The 18,734-nt window shown below is 49.4% G+C and overlaps 1 protein-coding gene across 5 annotated transcripts in view; it reads left to right on the top strand.

The window, feature by feature from the left end:
- The window catches only part of CABIN1 (calcineurin binding protein 1), a 79,092-nt gene that overhangs the window by 4,952 nt on the left and 55,406 nt on the right, over nucleotides 1–18,734 (top strand). For 4 of the 5 annotated variants that reach the window (XM_066609652.1, XM_066609654.1, XM_066609650.1 and 1 more), the window contains 13 exons: nucleotides 1,082–1,216; nucleotides 1,656–1,836; nucleotides 3,450–3,579; nucleotides 4,695–4,844; nucleotides 8,017–8,294; nucleotides 8,699–8,867; nucleotides 10,251–10,387; nucleotides 10,764–10,981; nucleotides 13,223–13,301; nucleotides 13,617–13,810; nucleotides 15,911–16,060; nucleotides 16,785–16,979; nucleotides 17,814–18,050. In XM_066609652.1, coding sequence (XP_066465749.1) covers nucleotides 1,082–1,216; nucleotides 1,656–1,836; nucleotides 3,450–3,579; nucleotides 4,695–4,844; nucleotides 8,017–8,294; nucleotides 8,699–8,867; nucleotides 10,251–10,387; nucleotides 10,764–10,981; nucleotides 13,223–13,301; nucleotides 13,617–13,810; nucleotides 15,911–16,060; nucleotides 16,785–16,979; nucleotides 17,814–18,050 — 2,253 coding nt within the window. The remainder of the gene's footprint in view (nucleotides 1–1,081; nucleotides 1,217–1,655; nucleotides 1,837–3,449; nucleotides 3,580–4,694; nucleotides 4,845–8,016; nucleotides 8,295–8,698; nucleotides 8,868–10,250; nucleotides 10,388–10,763; nucleotides 10,982–13,222; nucleotides 13,302–13,616; nucleotides 13,811–15,910; nucleotides 16,061–16,784; nucleotides 16,980–17,813; nucleotides 18,051–18,734) is intronic. The other variant, XM_066609653.1, reaches the window with a different exon arrangement.

Genomic DNA, 18,734 nt, shown 5'->3' with positions numbered 1-18,734 from the left:
AGTTTCCCAAACTGGGTCAGGACCTACTAGGTGGGTCATGAGCCAATTTCAGGCAACTAGTTCAGCCACTATTGAAAATATGGAACTGAAAATACAGGGTGCAGAGTTGCTGAGCAAGATGGTCTCCCAGTGGGCAAGAGGCCTGGTACTTTGCTCTGAACAGGTCGAAAGATTGGATGCTGCAAGGTGGGAGGCTGTGTGGTTGAAGGTGGATCCAAATCTGTGTTCTGCTTTGACTTCCAAGGTGAAATGTTGAAATTCCAAGCTATGCAAAATAACTGTATGAGCTGTTACGTGGGCCTTTGGCTGATTACGGCTTAGGTTTGAAGCCTAAATTGATGATGTCACTTCCAGATTAATGGCATCACTTCCGGTAGGCCCTGACAGAGGGTCCTTCTAAAAAGTGGGTCCCATATGATAAGTTTGAGAACCACTGCTCTAGCAAATGGGCCAAGACAAGTCACAAGAGAAGCCTGCACAGCACTCGGGCAAAGCAGGCCACTGGTAGCTTACTGCACAAAGATGTAGGCTGGGCAACAGGAAAGAGGGTTTGAGCCCAGCCAAGGGGTTTCCCTTAACCAACACAGCACACATGTTTTGTATGAGTGACCAGAAACACACATGGAACCCCTAGACCAAAGAAGAAGGGGAGGCAAGTCTAGAACCCACACTGGCTATGCCATTAAGCCCTTTTCTAACCACACCACCTTGGCAGGAGACAGGCAAAGAGCACCCCATCTGGCTTTTAACACCTGACATCCTTGCAAACAGGCACCCTGCCTGGAAGGCCATAGCACACACTGTGTTGGGTCTGTTGGTGGTAGCTTTTTACCCTGTTGTTGTGCCAACAGGCAGGTTCATTTGCTGGCGTATCTCAAGGATAGGATCAGGCTGTTGGTTGCTCTCCTCTGACCTCATTCCAGCTAAACCTTAAGATGTGGTACCCAAAACCAGACAGTATTCCCAAGTGAGGTCTGGCTAGTTCAAAACAGAGCAGAGTGATTGCTTCTCAGAACAGTTCATGAGGTTAATGAAGCCCAAAGCTGTCATCTCCAAATGGCTTCTTGTTTACCATTTTCAGGCAGTCCCATCTGGTGATGAGCGAGAGGGTTTAAAACACCCAGGCCTGATGCTGAAATATTCCACTTATAAGAATTTGGCCCAGCTGGCAGCACAGCGGGATGACTTGGAGACGGCCATGGAGTTCTACTTGGAGGTACAGTTTGCCTCTCCATTGTATGGGGCTGGGATCTCCCTCTTGTCACGTGTGTCCCTGTGTGCAGTGAAGTCTTGATCTGCTCCTAGGCCTATCTCCCTCTGGTGCCCTGCTTGCTTGCTTCCAGGAGGTAAGCTGGCCACAGATGTACCTTGCTTTCCTTGTTATCATCCACTATGATGATAGCTCCCCTCTCAGCACCACTGGAACCATCTGGATTACTGGATTCTGTTCCCCCTTTTCAAGGGGAACAGAGCAGGCAAGTGATCAGATGTTGCAAGAATCTTACAGTTTTTAATGTTGTTGACAGACACTGACATCTTCTGAGAGATGTGCTGGAGGCTTGTAACCCTGCACAATTCTTGTGGCTTTCATTTCCAGCTGGCACAACTAACGTGTGTGTGTACATGGCAGCCTTCTCCTGTGTTTTGTCTTGCAGGCTGTGATGCTCGACTCCACAGATGTCAACCTGTGGTATAAGATTGGTCACGTGGCACTCAGGCTCTTGCGCCTGCCCCTGGCACGCCACGCATTTGAAGAAGGGCTGACGTGTAACCCAGATCATTGGCCCTGTTTGGACAATCTGATCACTGTCCTCTACACACTCAGTGACTACACTAGTAAGTTGTTTCTTTTGCATGCATTTCCTGAAGAAGCCTTATTGTACTGATAGAAGTGACGTGTCTTAAAGCCAGAGCTGCAACTTTGGAGAGGGGTTCTGAACATATTTATTATTGTTTCGAGCTTGTGAGCCACTTTTTCTCTCTTCAAGGCAGCAGACATATTCCTGATACCAAAATACAGTTGGTCCTTGTTATCTTCAGGGAAGCCCCAAGCCCCCCATGATTACTGAAAATTGCGGATAATGAAATCTGTGGTCAGACCCCACAGGACCTCTGGACACAGCCTTCTGGTCACGTCTTGGGGTATTCTGAGGCATGGGGAGGGCCGCGCGTGCTCTCCCTGTGATTCAAAAGGCCTGCCGGAACCTTCTGAAAGGCACGTGGTTTTTTACTAAACCACAAGTGCCTTTCATAAACCACAAGTGCCTAAACCACAAGTACTAAACCACAAGTGCCTTTCCCCGCAGTCCTTCTGAGGTGCGGGGAAGCATCCTCTGAGGTCCTCCATTGCAGGCTTGAGATTCATGGGGCATCAGATCCACGGATTACAAACCTGTGGGTGATGAGGACCGATCTATCAGTTAATTAAATCTAAGAGTCAAACTAAATGGAGCACTACCTAGTACTCCAAAATGCTAGCCGAAAGAGACATCTTTTGCCAGGTTAGGCTGTAGTGAGAAAGGCATTCCACAGTTTTGGACTGGAATGCTGCCTAATGCCTAGAACCTGATCTAATTTGGGCCCAGATTCACTTTCTGGATGTTGGGCAGACATCCGAGAAATTAACCAGGGCACCCTGAAAGTATTGTCAGGTCAGGATTTTAGTAATATCTCGTGTAGGGTGGGTGGCCATGGAGGACTGCAGCTTCATCAGAGCAGCCCACATCTCGTAATCTGAAGCAGATTTTTGAATTGTGCAGAACCCTTATTTAGGCATTCCAGCATTAGTTAACTGAAGTTGGGTTATGCTTTAAGAAGAGAAATGCAGAAAGTTTGTAAGCCTATTTTGTTCTAACTGGATTGTGCATTGTGTGAAACGGGCTGCCCTTTCACCCCACCCCCTCCTCCGAAGACAGCATAAATGTTGATCAGGACATACAAAATGAAATATCAAGAGACAAGATTTCAAGTCATCTCCGGGAACCTTGCGAGGCAGAGAATGGCGTTTTTGGCTCAGATAAGACTGCCATTCTGTGACATGTTTGTTGTTGATGTACACTCTGAATTTAGATGGGGCAAGTACAAACAGCAACTCTTGGGGGGAGGAAGGAAAGATTAGAAACTTGTGATCAGCCCCAGTGGGTCACATGGCAGGGTGGTATATTTCATAAATAAAGTAGAAATGACCCACCTTTTATCAGAAGGCCGCTTTATTTATGCCTGTTAAAACAGAAGGATCCGTGTATATAGTAAGCATGCATTGGGTGATACAAAAATTCAGTGGCTTGTCAAAGTTTTTACACTCTATGAATTGTGGTCTTGCTTGTCAGAATGGCAGGTTCAAACAGAACCATCTCAATAAAATATAGTGACCCTTGTGGTGCAGGTTTGATGACAAACTCTGAGGAGAGTGCTTGGAATGACTGACCGCCTGCTGTTTGTCCCCTCAGCATGCCTATATTTTATCTGCAAAGCCCTGGAGAGAGACTGCCAGTACAGCAAAGGCCTCGTCATCAAGGAGAAGATTTTTGAGGAGCAGCCGTGCCTCAGGAAGGACTCCTTGAGGATGTTCCTGAAAGGGTGAGTCTCTTTCTGAGCTTTTCTGGTCGTCCCTTTATTCTGAAGTTTCCCTGTTGCAAGAAGAGCACCTTACGCAGCCTGGAGGCTGTTCCTTGAGGTTTCAAGTCCTCTCTGGTAGATTCTTGCATCTGACTTGACCCCGCTACCTTTAGAAGCAAGACTTTGCTGAACCTGCTGACTGGACCAAGAGGCACTTCAGAAAGTGGCAACATGCATTTAGCAGCCAGACAGCAAATGTTTCTCTTTGTCTTATCAAGGATCTTTTTTTAAAGATTAAGGTTGTGAGCTTCATTGGGATAGTGTGAACCATCCTCCCTTTATTGCTTTGCTGCTCTATGAGCTTGTTTTTGGAAGAGCAGTAGCTGGATAGTTTTAGTCTTACTCAAAGAGTAAAATTGTGTTTCTTAATTCTTCAAATGCATTGTTCATCTATTTGTTTCATGTTGTGTTTCAGGGGTATCTGTTACTCCGAGAAGGAAAACGTACAGCCCAATCCTATTGTATTGGGATTGTGGCTCTAGCCCCAGCCACAAGGTACAGCAGCACCGAAATGACCACTGTTGTATCCTGCCGGGCTACAGCAGCTGCCAGAGTCTCCTCAGAGTAAGGGAACGTCAGTTTCCTTACTCTGGGTAGAACACTGCTGGCCCCAGTGGATCTGCTTTGATCTGCACCCACTATTTAGCAAGCTTAAACCCATGGAGGCCTGTGTCAGCAGTTTGGCTTTGGGCTTGAGAGGGGGCATAAAATTTGAAGGCAGCCTCTGCCAATGTTCCTGCCCCCTCCTCCTATGCCTAATCCACTCTCCTATAACAAGCTTCTGTTGGCAAGGGGAGAGTGGCTATCCCTGAGCCCATTTCCAGAGATTTTCTCTATCCCCACCTTCAAGGGAGGAAGGGCTGCCTATTCCTACTTGGATGTGACTTGCACCCAGCCTTGGAACCTGTTTGCATAGGCCTGCCTGGGCTGAGAAACAGCTTCTGGAGCTGCTGCTCTTAGCCTCTCCGTGTTCCTTTCAGCAGTGTCATTTTAATGTTGCTGTCTGACAAATTGGGCTTTAAAGTAACAAATCCAAATCATGAGAGTTGGATGAGTTTTTCCCCCTAATTTTTCAGCGACATGTCGATCCACGAAGTGAACGTGAGTGCATCTGAAACCAGAACAATAATTGAGGAAGCCCTGGAGCTGCGCAGAAAGAGGCAGGCGCTGATGGTGCGGAAAAGCGAGCCAGACCTGAAGCTCATCCAGCCCATTCCTTTTTTCACGTAAGTTTCCGTTCTGAATGAGTTTGACACCAATGCTGGTTTTTGCTGGGGGTTTGCAGGCGTGGGGGTTCTGTTCCAGGACCCCCGTGGTTATGTGAAACCACAAATATCAGGGAATGCCCCCCACCCTCCTGAGGTGAGCTAAGCTCCCCTCACCTCCAGAGGGTCTTCTAAGCCCAGCAGAAGCTGCGGGGGCCGCCTGTAGCGGCTTCTGCTGGGCTTTGAAGATCCTCCGCACACAAGGGCAGCAGAGCCCCCCTCGCCTCTGGAGGGGGCATGCACGGGTGGGGGGCTCTGCGGACCCAGTCCTTGGATAAGTGACATCGTGGCTACAAGGGCCCCCCTGTATTGTAATCTCTGGATTTGCAAGTGTGGATCGTGCCTAAAGCTTTGCTGGATTAATGTTTTGTGGGTCTGCTGGATGTGCTTTCTCTTCTTATTTCCTGCCTCCTTTCTCACAACACCAGGTGCACCGAGTTGTACCAGCGGATCTGGGGGTTTGGTGTGCAGTGCCGTACCAAGGTCATTTGGCATTCAGGGCCCATAAATTTTTGGCATCCCTTCCCCATGACCACATTATTTTCAGTAATAGTTATGACGTGAAATGAGTAATAATAACGGTCAGAGAAGAAGCACAGACAGTGAATATTTTCTTTTATTGAACTTTGTGTGTGTGTACACTCACTTTTTAAGTTTGTATATTTATGTATAATCGTGATTTCATATCTACATACAGTCATACCAACAAACATGGTTCTCTTGTGGGCAGCTGCAGCCAGTGCTAGCCAAATTACGACTGCAGCCAGGGTCATCCCCTCTGCCATCTTGGGGCAACCTCTTGGACACCCCCCCCCCCACAGCCTGGCAGCTGGGGCGCCTCCTGGTCATTCTCTTCATATGCCATTGCTGGGGTATGAGTTCTCATCCTGTGACCCGTTCTGAAACGGAATGCTGGGTGAGGAGCTGTAGTGGGGTCTCCTGTTTTGTTCCCCTTTGTTCTTTTTGAGGAGTTTTGCTCTGCTCTTAAGGCCGGTAGGGCTTCCCAAGTGGCCTTATGCTCTCAGGGTGCCACTCAGAGGTGGTCATAGAATGGCAGTCCTCTCTGGCGAAAGTGAGTCCAAAGAATTCCTATGACCTTGTGCCTTCCTTTCAAAACAGTTGGTGTCTTGGTTTGGCGTCGGCATGGATTTTTGGTACGTTTTTGGGTGTCCAACTCATTTCATATAGTGGACTGAATAACATTCATGGCAGCTGCTGAAGGCCGGAAGTGACGTCATTAAGCAGGAAGTGATGTTGTTAGACAGCTGATGGTCAGAAAGGAGCACTTTGTTCTCACCTAGGAACCCATCAGCTACAAATGAAAGAAGAGAAAATGTGCCAATCTTGATAATATTTTTGAGGTATGGGACAGCCCAATTATCACATGGGCTGCCCTTTCAGCAGTGCAGCTTCTGCCACAGCATTACTTTTTATCTCAGCAGCTCCAGAGAGGGGGTTCTGTGAAGTGATGCTTCTGCAGAAGCAGTGCTGTTGAAAGGGCAGGTCTGTGAGAACCCAGTTGTCTTGGGGGGTTGGATAAAAAGTTTCCAGGGCCGCAACCAGCCCACATGCCTGATGTTTGACATCCCTGGCTTAGACCGAGGTCTTCCTTGTTTTGATTTTTGTTCTGCTTTTTGTAAGCAGGCAAAATATTGGGCAAAGAGACACTTTTTCAAGGGGTTCCCCTCTTATATTTAGTGGGGGAAGCATAATTGTCCCTCTTCACTCGCTCCTCCCCCCCCAGTCTCTTTTCTAGTGGCTGTTGCTGGTGTTACTTCTGTGTCTTTTTAGATCGTGATCCCTTTTGGGGCAGGGAGCCATTCAGTTATATGACTTCTGCTGTGAACTGCTTTGGAAACTGTTTTGTTTGAAGGGGCTATATAAATATTTCTAATAATAATTGACAGTGTTTCAATATAAAGCAATATGTTTGTGAGGCATAAATACTGGCCGGGGGAATTAGCCTTTCCTTTTGGTCTTTGCAAATGGGCAGCAGGAGCTTGGAAAAAGGCCTTTATCCTCAAACTGTGACCTCTGGGGTTTTCCCTTAAACTTCTTGGATGGTTCTGGTGACCAGCCTGGTTTTAGTACCAGGTGGAAAATGGCCACCTGGATTCTAGGAGCAACCTTAGCCATTTAGAATCAAAGAGTTAGAAGGGACCAACAAGGTCAACCCCCTTCCTGTAGTATGAAATCCACTTAGAGCAGTGGTTCCCAACCTTTGGTCAGGCGCTATCCCCTTAAGGAGATACAACACTTTTGGGTTTCACTGCTGCTGCTAACACCACCAGAAATATAGGTAAGTTTTTTTTTTAAAGCACCCTTTTTTACTTACCTGCGTTTGGTGGCATCAAACTTGGAAGTACTGTACTAACAACGCCTACAGGTCCCCAGTCAAGTCACTGCCCTCTTTAAGGTACCATCCCAAAAGTGAACACACCTGTCTGCACTGGAGGTTGGCTTCCCCAGGTTAGGAGCCATGGTCCTAGAGCAGTGGTTCTCAAACTTTTAGCACCGGGACCCACTTTTTAGAATGAGTATCTGTCAGAACCCACCAGAAGTGATATGAGTGGAAGTGGCATCATCAAGCAGGAAAATTTTTAACAATCCTAGGCTGCAATCCTACCCACACTTATCCAGGAGTAAGTTCCATTTATTATCATTGTTAAAAGCATATACAGAGTAGCCTGTTGAAAGTACAGCTCTGTCACATTTCCCCAAATGCAGTCACAGACCACAGGAGCATCAAGTTTAATCTAGTAAATATAAAATATTGAAATGAATAGGGACCCACCTGAAATGGGCTCATGACCCACAGTTTGAGAAACACTGGGAAACCTCTCTAGCAGGTGCCTGTTGAGCCCTTGCGTGGAGATCTCCGGTGAGGGAAGAATCCACCTTTGGCAATCTGTTTCACAGCTGAAACGCCCTTGCTATCAAAATTTTCCTCCTGACACCCCTGCAGAATCTCCTCTCTTGCAGTTTGAACCCATTGGATCTCGTCTCAGAGGCAGCTGAGAACAAATTTGGCCTGACATAGAACAGCACATACTTGCTGGTGGGTTTGACAGCAAAGAGGGGAGAGGTTGATGCATGGACAAGTGCTGAGCTTGTGGTGGTCATCTGTGTACAGGTGGAAGTGTCTTGGAGAGAGTTTGCTGGCCATGTATCAGCACCTGACGACCTGCGAGCCGCCTCGACCCAGCCTGGGAAAGAGAATTGACCTCCTGGAGTATCGCGACCTGGAGCAGCACCCACCTGTGCCCGCCACTTCCGCCCCTGTCAGCGTCATCCAGCCCAACCCTGTCAGCACCAACCCAGTGATCTCTGTAGCAGAGCCACTGCTAACCTACACTCCAGTGACGCCCAACTTTCCGAGTCCAAGTGTGCTGGAGGCAGTAAATCCTGCAGGTGAGTTTCTTCAGAGGTACTACAGGGATCTTTCCTTTGGGCTTGTCTTTCCCTTTTGGGAATGAATGGCAGAAGGGTGTTTCCAAAGCACTGTTGTGTGCTGTTCCCCCAACTGTTTCATAAAAGAATCAAGCTGACTGTCGGGTCTACTCTACTGAGATAGTAGAGATAGTGGTGTGTGACAAAATATTCCTTGCTGATGAGCTGGAACACTCTAGTGTGGCAAGGAAAAGCCCATTAAGGCAGTGGTCTTCAACTTTTTCCACGCCATGACCCCCAAAAATAACTTGGGACCCACCACCTATCCTACCCTACATCATTCTGGTTGTCTTGGAGATATTCCTGATACAAATTGTTATGAGAGAAGACTGTTTAAGGTTTATCTAACATCCTTTGCCTCTGAGGAGATGTTTCTGCCAGTGACAAGTCGAAGAAAGGAGTGAAGCGGAAGAGGATAGCTGAGGACAGTGGAGAGACGGCGAAGAGGCGGTCGGCTCGGGTGCGGAACACCAAGTGCAAGAAAGAGGAGAAAGTGGACTTCCAGGAGCTGCTGGTGAAGTTCCTTCCGTCACGGTACATCCACCACTTCTCCATAACAACCGATTGTGCCTGTTGGTCTCGGAACAGGCAGCAGAGATGCTCCGTGAGACCCCTGGGTGTCATCCAGCCACTCTAGTTTAGTCCAGGGCTGTGTTGATGTGCTCATGATGTATGGATATGATTGTCAGCTGCATGAGAGATGCCTATATGGCTTCCAAGCATCACTTTTGGCTCTGTGTTGTCATGATCGGGGGGGGGGGGCAGACAGAGGGTGTTTTTAACCATTCCAGTAGCAAACATGAGCAATATTTGCAGAAAATGACTGAGATCTTTGCAGTGTCTGTCCCCCTTAATTTGTACTGTGCGTTTGCTTCTTGCTTCTCAGGATTGCTGGTTGCTCACAAATTGGCTGTGTATAGGGGTCTGGTTTCTTGGTTTTATTTCTTTGCAGATTTCACTTTTTTAACAAAAAATGAGAAGTGAAGAAAGTGATGTGATGTGTTTTTATTCCAAGGGCACATTTTTATAAACTTATAATCACTTTAAAAGTGTACTAGGTCTTTGATAGAAGTGGTGTAGTGTCAACAGATGCAGCCACAGTCATTACCCAGCACACACCCCCCCAATCCAACCTACAGTGACCAATATGTAGAGGTGTTAGAAAATGGGTTTGGTTTTTTTGCAGATTTTGGGTTTTGATATTCTTGTAGTTGTACAAAAATGAGAAGTGCAGATAGCAATGTGAATGTTATTTTGATATCACCAAAAAATTGGACCTCTAGCTATGGACTTTCATGAGATTAAGGTTGCAATCCAGGAAGTGACTTCCCAGACCCCTTGTGCCAGCCCAACATTGTCGTAAAAGTGCCATAAAGCATTTTCATGTCACCGAGAGAGCAGAGAGGCCGGTGCACACCTGTTCGCCGGCCTTCAGATGCCAGCCCAAGTCCCACCAGGTCAGCACAAAGGTGAGCCCGCGCTGACTGAGCCAGCCAGCACAGGGCTTTGAGGGACATAGAAAGGGCAGGAAGGAGGCGTTTTGGGGCAGGTGGAAGGCTGGCGGTGGGTGTATCCGTGGGCAGACAGAGTTGAGCGGGAGGGCCAGGGCCAGGATACAGCACGTGCCAGATCTTAACCCTGGTCCTGGGTGGCCCAGAGCAGCTGTGAGCTGCTTGAATTTGCACCATCTCTGGAGGTGGCACAGATCTGAGTCACCGCATTGGGGCTGCTACGACTTTACCCAGGTAGGGAGATGGAATTCTCCTTGCCCCGGACTGAGCTGCAACCAGCTCCAATCCTGCTCTGGGTAAGGGCAGACCAGCCAGCCTCCCCGTTCCAATGCAGGTTAGGATTGGGCTGTAAGTCAGACAAGCTCTGCAGGGGTCAGAATGTTAATGGGCTGGTCTTGTCTTCTAGCCTGAGGAAGCTGGATCCCGAGGAAGAGGAAGGTCCTTTTGGCAACTATGAGATCCAGTCAGAGGCCAAGGAAGAGAACCTCCAGCACATGGGGTCTCACAGAATGTCGTTTGACTCAACAGCGTGCATGGAATCAGGTAGGCACCTGCTCTGAGTTCTGTGCCCAAGTGAGTAAATTGCTAAGTCAGGTTCCCCAAGTGTGTGTTGCAGCACCTTGAATCAAGATGGTGCCGCCATCTTGAATCTCTTAAGATTTCACAAGATTCGAGATGTGAAGGGGCTGTAGGGTCGACGTGACCCAGGTAAGTTTTGAACCATTGCGCTGTTCAGTTAAATAATGGTTAAATATGAGCTGGTCTGGCTGGGCTCTCTCGACAGATCTGTGTGGAATTTCTTTCTGGTGAGCTTGCTGGCAGGGAGCCGCTGTGATGTTGCAGGACGCTTGCTTCCTGCCTGACTGTGTGGGAGGTTGGGCCACTCCTCAAACTCATGTGCCCTGTGCTGGTTTTCCAGAGAAGCAGGATGTGCACAAATTTCTCCTGGCCAACCTGAGCAATGGGGGCATCCTGGAACTGATGATGCGGTACCTGAAAGTGATCAGCCAGAAGTTCCTGGTGAAGTGGCCTCCTGGCTTGTCCGAGGTGGTCTTGAATATCTACAACAGTTGGAGAAAGCACAGCAGCAGCCTGCCCAACCCGCTGCTCAGGGACTGCAGCAACCAGCACATCAGGGTAAGGGAGTGCTGGTGTTTCTGAAGTCACTCCGATGCCCCTTCGCTTCTTCCCCGCAGAGCTCTGCTCTCCTTCTTTCTATCTTGTCTGATTGGCTTGAGGCAACTTGACTCCCTTGAAGACAGGTTGGGTTTTGAACCCCCAGAGCATACTGTGGGGAGGCATGCGGAGTTCTGCCCAGCAGGAGCTGAGGAACTCTGGTTCCAGCTGTAGTCCTCTGGATGAGGCTGCTGAAGCCCACAGTGAGAGGCAGTGGCGTCACTAGGATTCGTGTCACCTGGTGCGGGAGGCCTGCGCGTCACCCCATGCAATGGGCGGGGCAACGCCGCAGGTGGTGGGCGTGGTGATGTACCATCGCCCTGCCCCCACTGGTTTTTTGGCTGTACCTTTTGTTTGAACACAAATATTTCAATGTGGTTTGTTTCATTGCATTCTGCATGAAATTACGCATTGATTGATATATAATGTGATGGGATTCTTCCTCCAAACTCTGATTTTAGTGATTTTGAAAACTTGTAGAGTCTCGCACACGTGCACCCCTTGTCAAGTTACTAACACCTTACTGCAGCAGTTCTTAAACTTTTAGCACCGGGACCCACTTTTTAGAATGACAATCTGTCCAGGACTCATTGGAAGTGATGTCATGGCCAGAAGTGACATCATCAAGCAAATTAAAATAAATAATTATAAATAACTAAATTAAAACAAAAGAAATAATTAAATAAGGGGGAGCCAGTCCTGTTCCACCAAGTGAATCTACTCTGAAGTAAGTTCCACAGTGGTCAATGGGGCTTACTCTCAGGAAAGTGTGGCTAGGATTGCTGCCTGTGAGCCCAATCCTAGGCATGTCTACTCAGAAGTAAGTCCCATAGTGGTCAATGGAGCTTACTCTGTAGTCTGCCTGCAATAACACCCCCCCCCCAAAAAAAAAAAAATCAGTGAGATTTCCAGCCCTCCCAGTGACCAGTTTAAAGTTCTTCTATTTCAGGCATATCAATACAAAGACCCACCTGGGTTTGCAAGTGCAAAATAGAAAACTTCCCCTTACCAGTTGAAGCCTCTTTTTTGTCCTCTTTAGTGTGGGGGGGGGGGGGAGGAGGCGGCTGCCTTCTGGAGCAGCTCCATCGGATTGGGACCATTCTGGTGTCCTCACATTCCCCTTTGCCTGGCCTGACCACCAGCCAAGACTCGTCTGCCTACTTGTGAGTAAACGCAACCATGAGGCTGCTTTGCTTTCCATAGGGCTCAGTAGGGCAGCTGGGAGGCAGGGACCTCCTTCTCGGGTGTTTTTGGGGGCTGCATTCATTGGATGAGGACCATTCTGAGTCCTTGGAGTCTTCTCCGTCTGCCCTTTCCTACGGACTAAGGCACGTTCGCCTACTTGCAAGTAAACGTGACCACGTGGCTTCGCAGCTGGGAGGGAGGGACCAACCTCCTTCTCATGTTTTTGGGGGCTGCATTCATTGGATCGGGACCATTCTGGTGTCATTGGATTCCTCTCAGCCTGCACTTTCTGAGTGATTGTGGCAAGTATGCCTACTCGTGAGTAAATGCGCGATACGGCTCACTTTCACTTTCCATAGGGCTCCATGCATTTTTTCCTTCTGGTTTTTTGGCCATAACTTTTGAATGAAAGGAGCGATTTCAATTCTGGTTTTTTGCATTGTGTTCCGCTGGACATTCCGCATCCAACGATGTATGGCATGATGCGGTAGCCCCTGAAGCCATGATGTTAGCACGTCACCCGCAGGGCGTATCATCCCCCTGGCGCGTCACCGGTGCAGCCTGCACCCCCCACACCCCCTGAGCAACGCCACTGGTGAGAGGATGTCTGGTAGAAGCACAAGGCACACTAACAAGACACTGAAGATGCACAAAGGTTCCCCTGCCATGTGAGTGGCGCTGCTCTTGTCTTGGCATACGTGTTTAGTGCTGGTGCAGGGTAACGTGGCTTCCCATTGCTTTGATTGAGGCCACAAACTACCTGTGGTTCCCTTCCTGCAGCATCTTCACAACTGCCTTTCTGTTGTAGGAAAGGAGATGGTTGCATCTCTGGTTCTTACAAAGGGAAATGCAGTGCCCAGAGGGGCTAGAGCAGAGAGCTTGGAAGCCATCGCCTGTCAACCATCTTCTGTGTGATTCCCATTGCCTGGAACTGTCTGCTTTCCCAGACAGAGCTGAGGCCAGAACTGCTGTTTTCTCCTCCAACGTCTTCTTAACGTCCCTCTTCTCCCCCTTCAGGATATGATGCTGATGAGTCTCTCCTGCATGGAGCTGCAGCTGGACCAGTGGCTACTAGCCAAAGGGAAGAGCTCTACAGGTGAGTCGGGGCTGGGAAGCAAAAGTGCCCTAGTTGTCACCCCAGTAGCCTCTCCAGTTAGGGGTCTGCTTGTAGCAAGGCTGAGGGAGATGTCCTCCTGAGATCTGTGTGCTGGAGCAGACAGCCTGTCTTCGTGTATGCCAGCCTTCTGTGTGAGAGAGTGCGGGAGAGAGAGCCCAGTTTTTTATCTGGTCCTCTGCTTGGGCAGTTCTGCTATGCTTCACTGTGGCTGAAGCTCTCATTGTAGATGTGAGGGACCTGTCTTCTGTTCTAGCAAGCCTGGTGCTAAAACATCACCATAAATGAATCTTCTAGTGTCTCCTCGGAGTGGCCCTGCTGCCGCTGGCTCCGTCAATGGCAAGTTTGGCCCGGATTTCCCAGGCACCCACTTCCTGGGAGACCTGTTGCAGCTCTCGTTCGCCTCTTCCCAGCGGGACCTGTTTGAGGAGGACTGGCTGAAGTTTGTGGTCCGGGTGTATTGGCTGAAGGCCCGCTTTCTGGCGCTGCAGGTTGGTCATTTGGACTGGAGCGTGTGGATCTTCTCCTTGAATCTTGCATCCTCCAGAGGTGCTGATTTCTTAGGAAGGGTTCTGGCTCATTTACTGTATATACTTATGTATGAGTCTATCTCACTGATAAGTCAAGGGCAAGTTTTAAGCCAAAAGTCATAGAATTTGCTACAAACCATGTATCATCACTGGCATCCTTCAGTCTCGAAAGACTCTGGTATTGTGCTCTGAATGGTGGTTCTGGAACAGTGTCTAGTGTGGCTGAAAAGGCCAATTCAGGAGTGACAATCCCTTCCACACTGGGAACAAGTGTAGTCTGTCCCTGGTCTGTCTGCCTGGCTATGGGCCTTCCTTCTTTGCCTCTTTGCCTCAGTCTGTTGGCCAAGTGTCTCTTCAAACTGGGAGAGGCCATGCTGCACAGCCTGCCTCCAAGTGGGATGCTCAGAGGCCAGAGTTTCCCACCTGTTGAGGTCCACTCCTAAGGCCTTCAGATCCCTCTTGCAGATATCCTTGTATCGCAGCTGTGGTCTACCTGTAGGGCGCTTTCCCTGCATGAGTTCTCCATAAAGGAGATCCTTTGGGATCTGGCCATCGCCCTTTCTCACGACATGACCAATCCATGTATAAGTCAAGGGTAAAACGGACCAGTTCATGTATAAGTCAAGGCTGTGTGAAATTCTTTAAATTCTTTGAAAACAACTTATCAGTAATTGTTCTGAAGCAGCCATAGGAAGTTGAAAAGGGGGAAAAATGGAAACAAACAAGGAGGGAGATGCAAGAGTAGTAGCCTTTGCATTTCCATAGCAGCAGCCTTCACAAAGACTACAATTCCCATAAGCACCTTTAACTCTCCTCCTGTTTTGAGAAGGTAAAATGCCTCCTTTTTTTTAACCCACTGACTCCTGTGTCTGGCTTCTCAACCCAGCCCCCCACCCCCACCCCCCGCACACTTCACCAAGTAGCTCTTAGAAGTTTTTTTGACCATACTGACTCATATATAACTCATGTTTTCAGGATCAATTTAAAGGCATATATTTTGACTAATACACGGGTATATATGGTAATCCCTGACACCATCTCCAGGCTGAGTCTGGGAAAAAATCTTTATCTGCCTGACACTCTAGAGAGCTGCTGCCTGTGCGTGCAGGGAATCTTGATCTTGACGGGCCAAGGGCAGACTCAGTAGCAGGTGGCTGGCTTCAGCTGTTAGGAGGGGCCTTACAAGCTTTGTGGGAGAGCCAGTCCTACTTTGCATGCAGAAGGTGCCCCATGGCGCAGTCCCCAGCAGCATCTTGCAAGCAGGCCTGGGAAACAGAGCCACTGCCAGGCTCTGCAAACAGTCCTGGGCTGGAAGGGCTAGTGATCTGTCTCAGCAAAGAGTGGCCTCCCTGTGTATGTCCCTGTGTAGTTGGGAAGGAACATAAGATCATAAGAAGAGCCCTGCTGGATCAGGCCAAGAACTCCTCTAGTCCAGCTTCCTGTATCTCTCAGGGGCCTCCAGATGCATGTGGGAGCACCCAAGACCACAAGAGACCTGCATCCTGGTGCTCTCCCTTGCAGCTAGCATTCAGAGGCAGCCTACTTCTAGAACCCGGAGGTTGCACATAACCCATCAAGTCTTGTAACCTGTGATGGACTTTTTCTCCATCAGTCTGTCCGATCCCCTTTTAAAGCCATCCAGACCTTCAGGTGTCCCATCACCACATCCTGTGGGAAGTTCCACAAATTTCCACACATTAGTGAGTTCCACAGATTAACGACTTGCTGGGTATAGACATATTTCCTAACACTTCTAACACTCAGCACTCTAACACTCAATTCTAGTAGCTGTCCCCTGGTTCTGGTGTTGTGCAAAAGTGAAAAGAACATCCCACTATCCATTCTTTCTATCCCCTGCATCATTTTTTGCGTCTCAGTCCTGTCCCCCGTGCAGGGGTCTTTTGGGAATGCTCTGGGGTTTGTGTGTCTGAGGCAGTCATAGCAGCTTCTCCCTGGGCAGCAAGTACCAGTTCTTGGCCTGTCCAGGTGCACACTGTATGCCTAGTCCAAGGAACTTGCCTAGTTCATGGTAGCGTGACGCACCTGTGGCATCTTTGGCAGGGGGACATGGAGCAGGCCTTGGAGAACTACGACGTCTGCACGGAGATGCTCCAGAGCTCTGCTGCCGTGCAGGCCAGAACTGGCAGCGAGCAGAGCATTGTGATCCGGCTGCCTAACCTCCATGTGGATTCCGTGGTCTCTTTGGAAGAGGTAACAGGATGAATGGATATGGGGGGGGGATGGTTTTCTGTCGGTTGGTGAGCTTAGGTGTGCTTTCATCCCTCCCAGGAAGAGCAAGAGCTCCTTGTAACTCTGGGTGTAGACAGATCTGGCAGCAGCTGTGTGCTCTGCCTTGATATGGTCTGAGGCCCAGTCCTTAGCACCGCCAGGCCAAAGAGCTTTGGTAGCGGGTGCTGGGAAGTGCTTCTGTTGCAGGTGCTACCTGTTGGTCCCGGGCCAGAGGCTGGACTCGATGCACCAAGCTCAAATGTGCAGGTTGTAGCTTGAAATCTGAATGAAGATGATTTTTGTCTCTGGTTTCAAGAGGCCACTTCATTGACAGCATGAAGCTTTGCTCTCCACTTTATCTTGCTTGTCTTACCTCTCTGGACCCCTTTCAATCTGGGCCAGGCACTGCAACAAGAGTCGGCCTTTGTTACTTTGACTAGAAGATAATCTGTGCCGAGAACTAGACGGGGATGCATTCCTGTAGGTCTTGCTGGACCTCTTAACTTGGATCCTGGGCTGCTTTGGTTTACACTGCTTTTGGGGAGAGCAGTGTAAAATCATCCAAATGATAAAGTAAAGCAGTACTGAAAACCAAAGCATTGTTGAACCAGTATGATCAAATATCCGTGACTGAGAAGTTTTCCCTACTTGCTCTTGGGGGGAGAGGGGAGGGAGTTACTTGCAATGCGCTTTCTGACTGTTTCAGATTGACAAGAACCTCAAATCCCTGGAGAGATGCCAGTCCTTGGAAGAGATCCAGCGTTTGTATGAGGCCGGAGACTACAAGGCAGTGGTGCGCCTACTTCGCCCTACTCTGTGCTTTGGAGGTTTCGGCAGGACCAAAGACCTGGAGTTTGTGATCTCCATCCCGGAGAGGCCAGCTCAGCTGCTCCTGCTGCAGGTTTTTTGAGTCGTTACTATCCCCTCCCCCCCCCAACAGATGCTATGCCTGCAAATTATACAGTGGGCCCTACTTATCTGTGGGTTCTGCATTCACGGATTTCAGTATTTGCAGCTGCCAAGCCTGCAGCCAGAGGGCCTCATGGTCGTGTCTGGGAGGTCCTGTGGGACCCTCCCCATGGATTCCATTGTTCACGGAAATCTGTATCCACAGAGGGTCCTGGAACACATCCCCTGCGGATACCAAGGGCCCACGGTACGGAGATTGAATAAATTGAGCCTGCTTCTTGCCAGGAGGAACCAGCAGCCGGGAAGCAGCAGCAGCAGCAAACAAAATAGCGTGGTTGCCTGTGGCTGATGCGCTTACTCCTGTGTGACTTGGAGGCATTGGCTTGCCCAGAAGTGAGATGCCCTACATTACAATGTAGTTTTTGGGGCCAGGGCTTGGGCAGATCTCCAGGGAAGGAGTTCAGGTGGACAAGCAACCAAGAAGCTTTGGCGAAGGAAGTGCAATGGACACTGTTTCTCCCTTCTGGGTTATCTTCATCCCGAGGGGAGAGAGGAGCATGTCCTTGGTGGTGCATACGTGGTGTTGGGTGTGTCCGATCATGCATTTGGAGACCCAGCTGTTTGTCAAGGAATGCATGCGTTTCAGCCATTGACCACCTATGGCTGACCACGTGACTTTCCAAATCCTGCTGCCTTTCCACATTGAAGCGTTCCGGTTTAGAGCAGGTGGCTTTCGCGTGCCACAGAAGCACAGTGTGCCAGTTCCACCGCTGCCTGCAGCCAGGCACGTGGAACTTACAGGGCTCCCCTCATTTGTGTTCCTCAGGATTCCCTGCTCAGGCTGAAGGACTACAGGCAGTGCTTTGAGTGCTCGGAGGTGGCCCTGAATGAAGCTTTCCAGCAGATGATCAACATGACGGAGGCCTCTGCCAAGGAGGAGTGGGTGGCCACCGTCACACAGCTGCTCGCCGGGATCGACTGTGCCTTGTCTCCGGACAGCAGCAGCCTCCAGGAAACGTCTGCCGTGCAGAGCCTCGTCCGGCTGACCAGCAACCTCATCCAGGTACCTGCGTGTTCCTAGGGAGCTGAGCCACCAGGCGCCCGTCTTGATGACCTCACTGTCTCTGAGCTGTGGGGTTGGGGTCTTTCCTGTGGTGGGAAATGAAGCTTAAATTTAATCCTCTCAGGAGTGACCAGCTCTTGGTTTGCCTTGTTCAGTGCTTTGCTCTGTAGCGTGGCTAAGCAGTTGTCTTGTTGTGCAGTCAAATCCAGCCCCTGATGAATTGTTACTGTGCCTTCTTGCAAACTTAAAACTACAGCAAGTCCTCTCTTAAGTTTGCAAGAGGTTCTTGGAAACTGCAACTGTAAGGAAATAACTTATAACGGAACAAATTTTACTGTATACTTAAACGAGAGTTGCATTCCTACAGCATATTTCTGATCACATAAACAACACTAAACTTCTAAAGAAAGACCCCCAAAACTTACAATGTTTGTAGGGTCCCTGCCCTGGAGGGGCCTGGAGCAGGCTTGTTCCACCCCCAGGGAGGCCTCAGATTGGCTGAAGGAGGGAGGGGTTCCAGCACCCTTGTCCTCCTCCCTAGCAGAGCTGCCAGACCTGGCCTAGGAGCAGGAGGTGTTCACCTCCCAGCTCCCTGCTTCACACTGACTGCCTCTCATCCCTGGCCTCCCTGTTTTATGGAACAAGCCTGCCCCCTTTGGCCCCTCCCAGGTGGGGCAGAAAAGG

Source organism: Tiliqua scincoides, chromosome 14 (assembly GCF_035046505.1).
Source record: "Tiliqua scincoides isolate rTilSci1 chromosome 14, rTilSci1.hap2, whole genome shotgun sequence".
In the NCBI taxonomy this organism is placed as follows: Eukaryota; Metazoa; Chordata; class Lepidosauria; order Squamata; family Scincidae; genus Tiliqua; species Tiliqua scincoides.
Note: the sequence above shows the minus strand (reverse complement) of the source record. Positions and strands in the feature narration are given on the sequence as shown.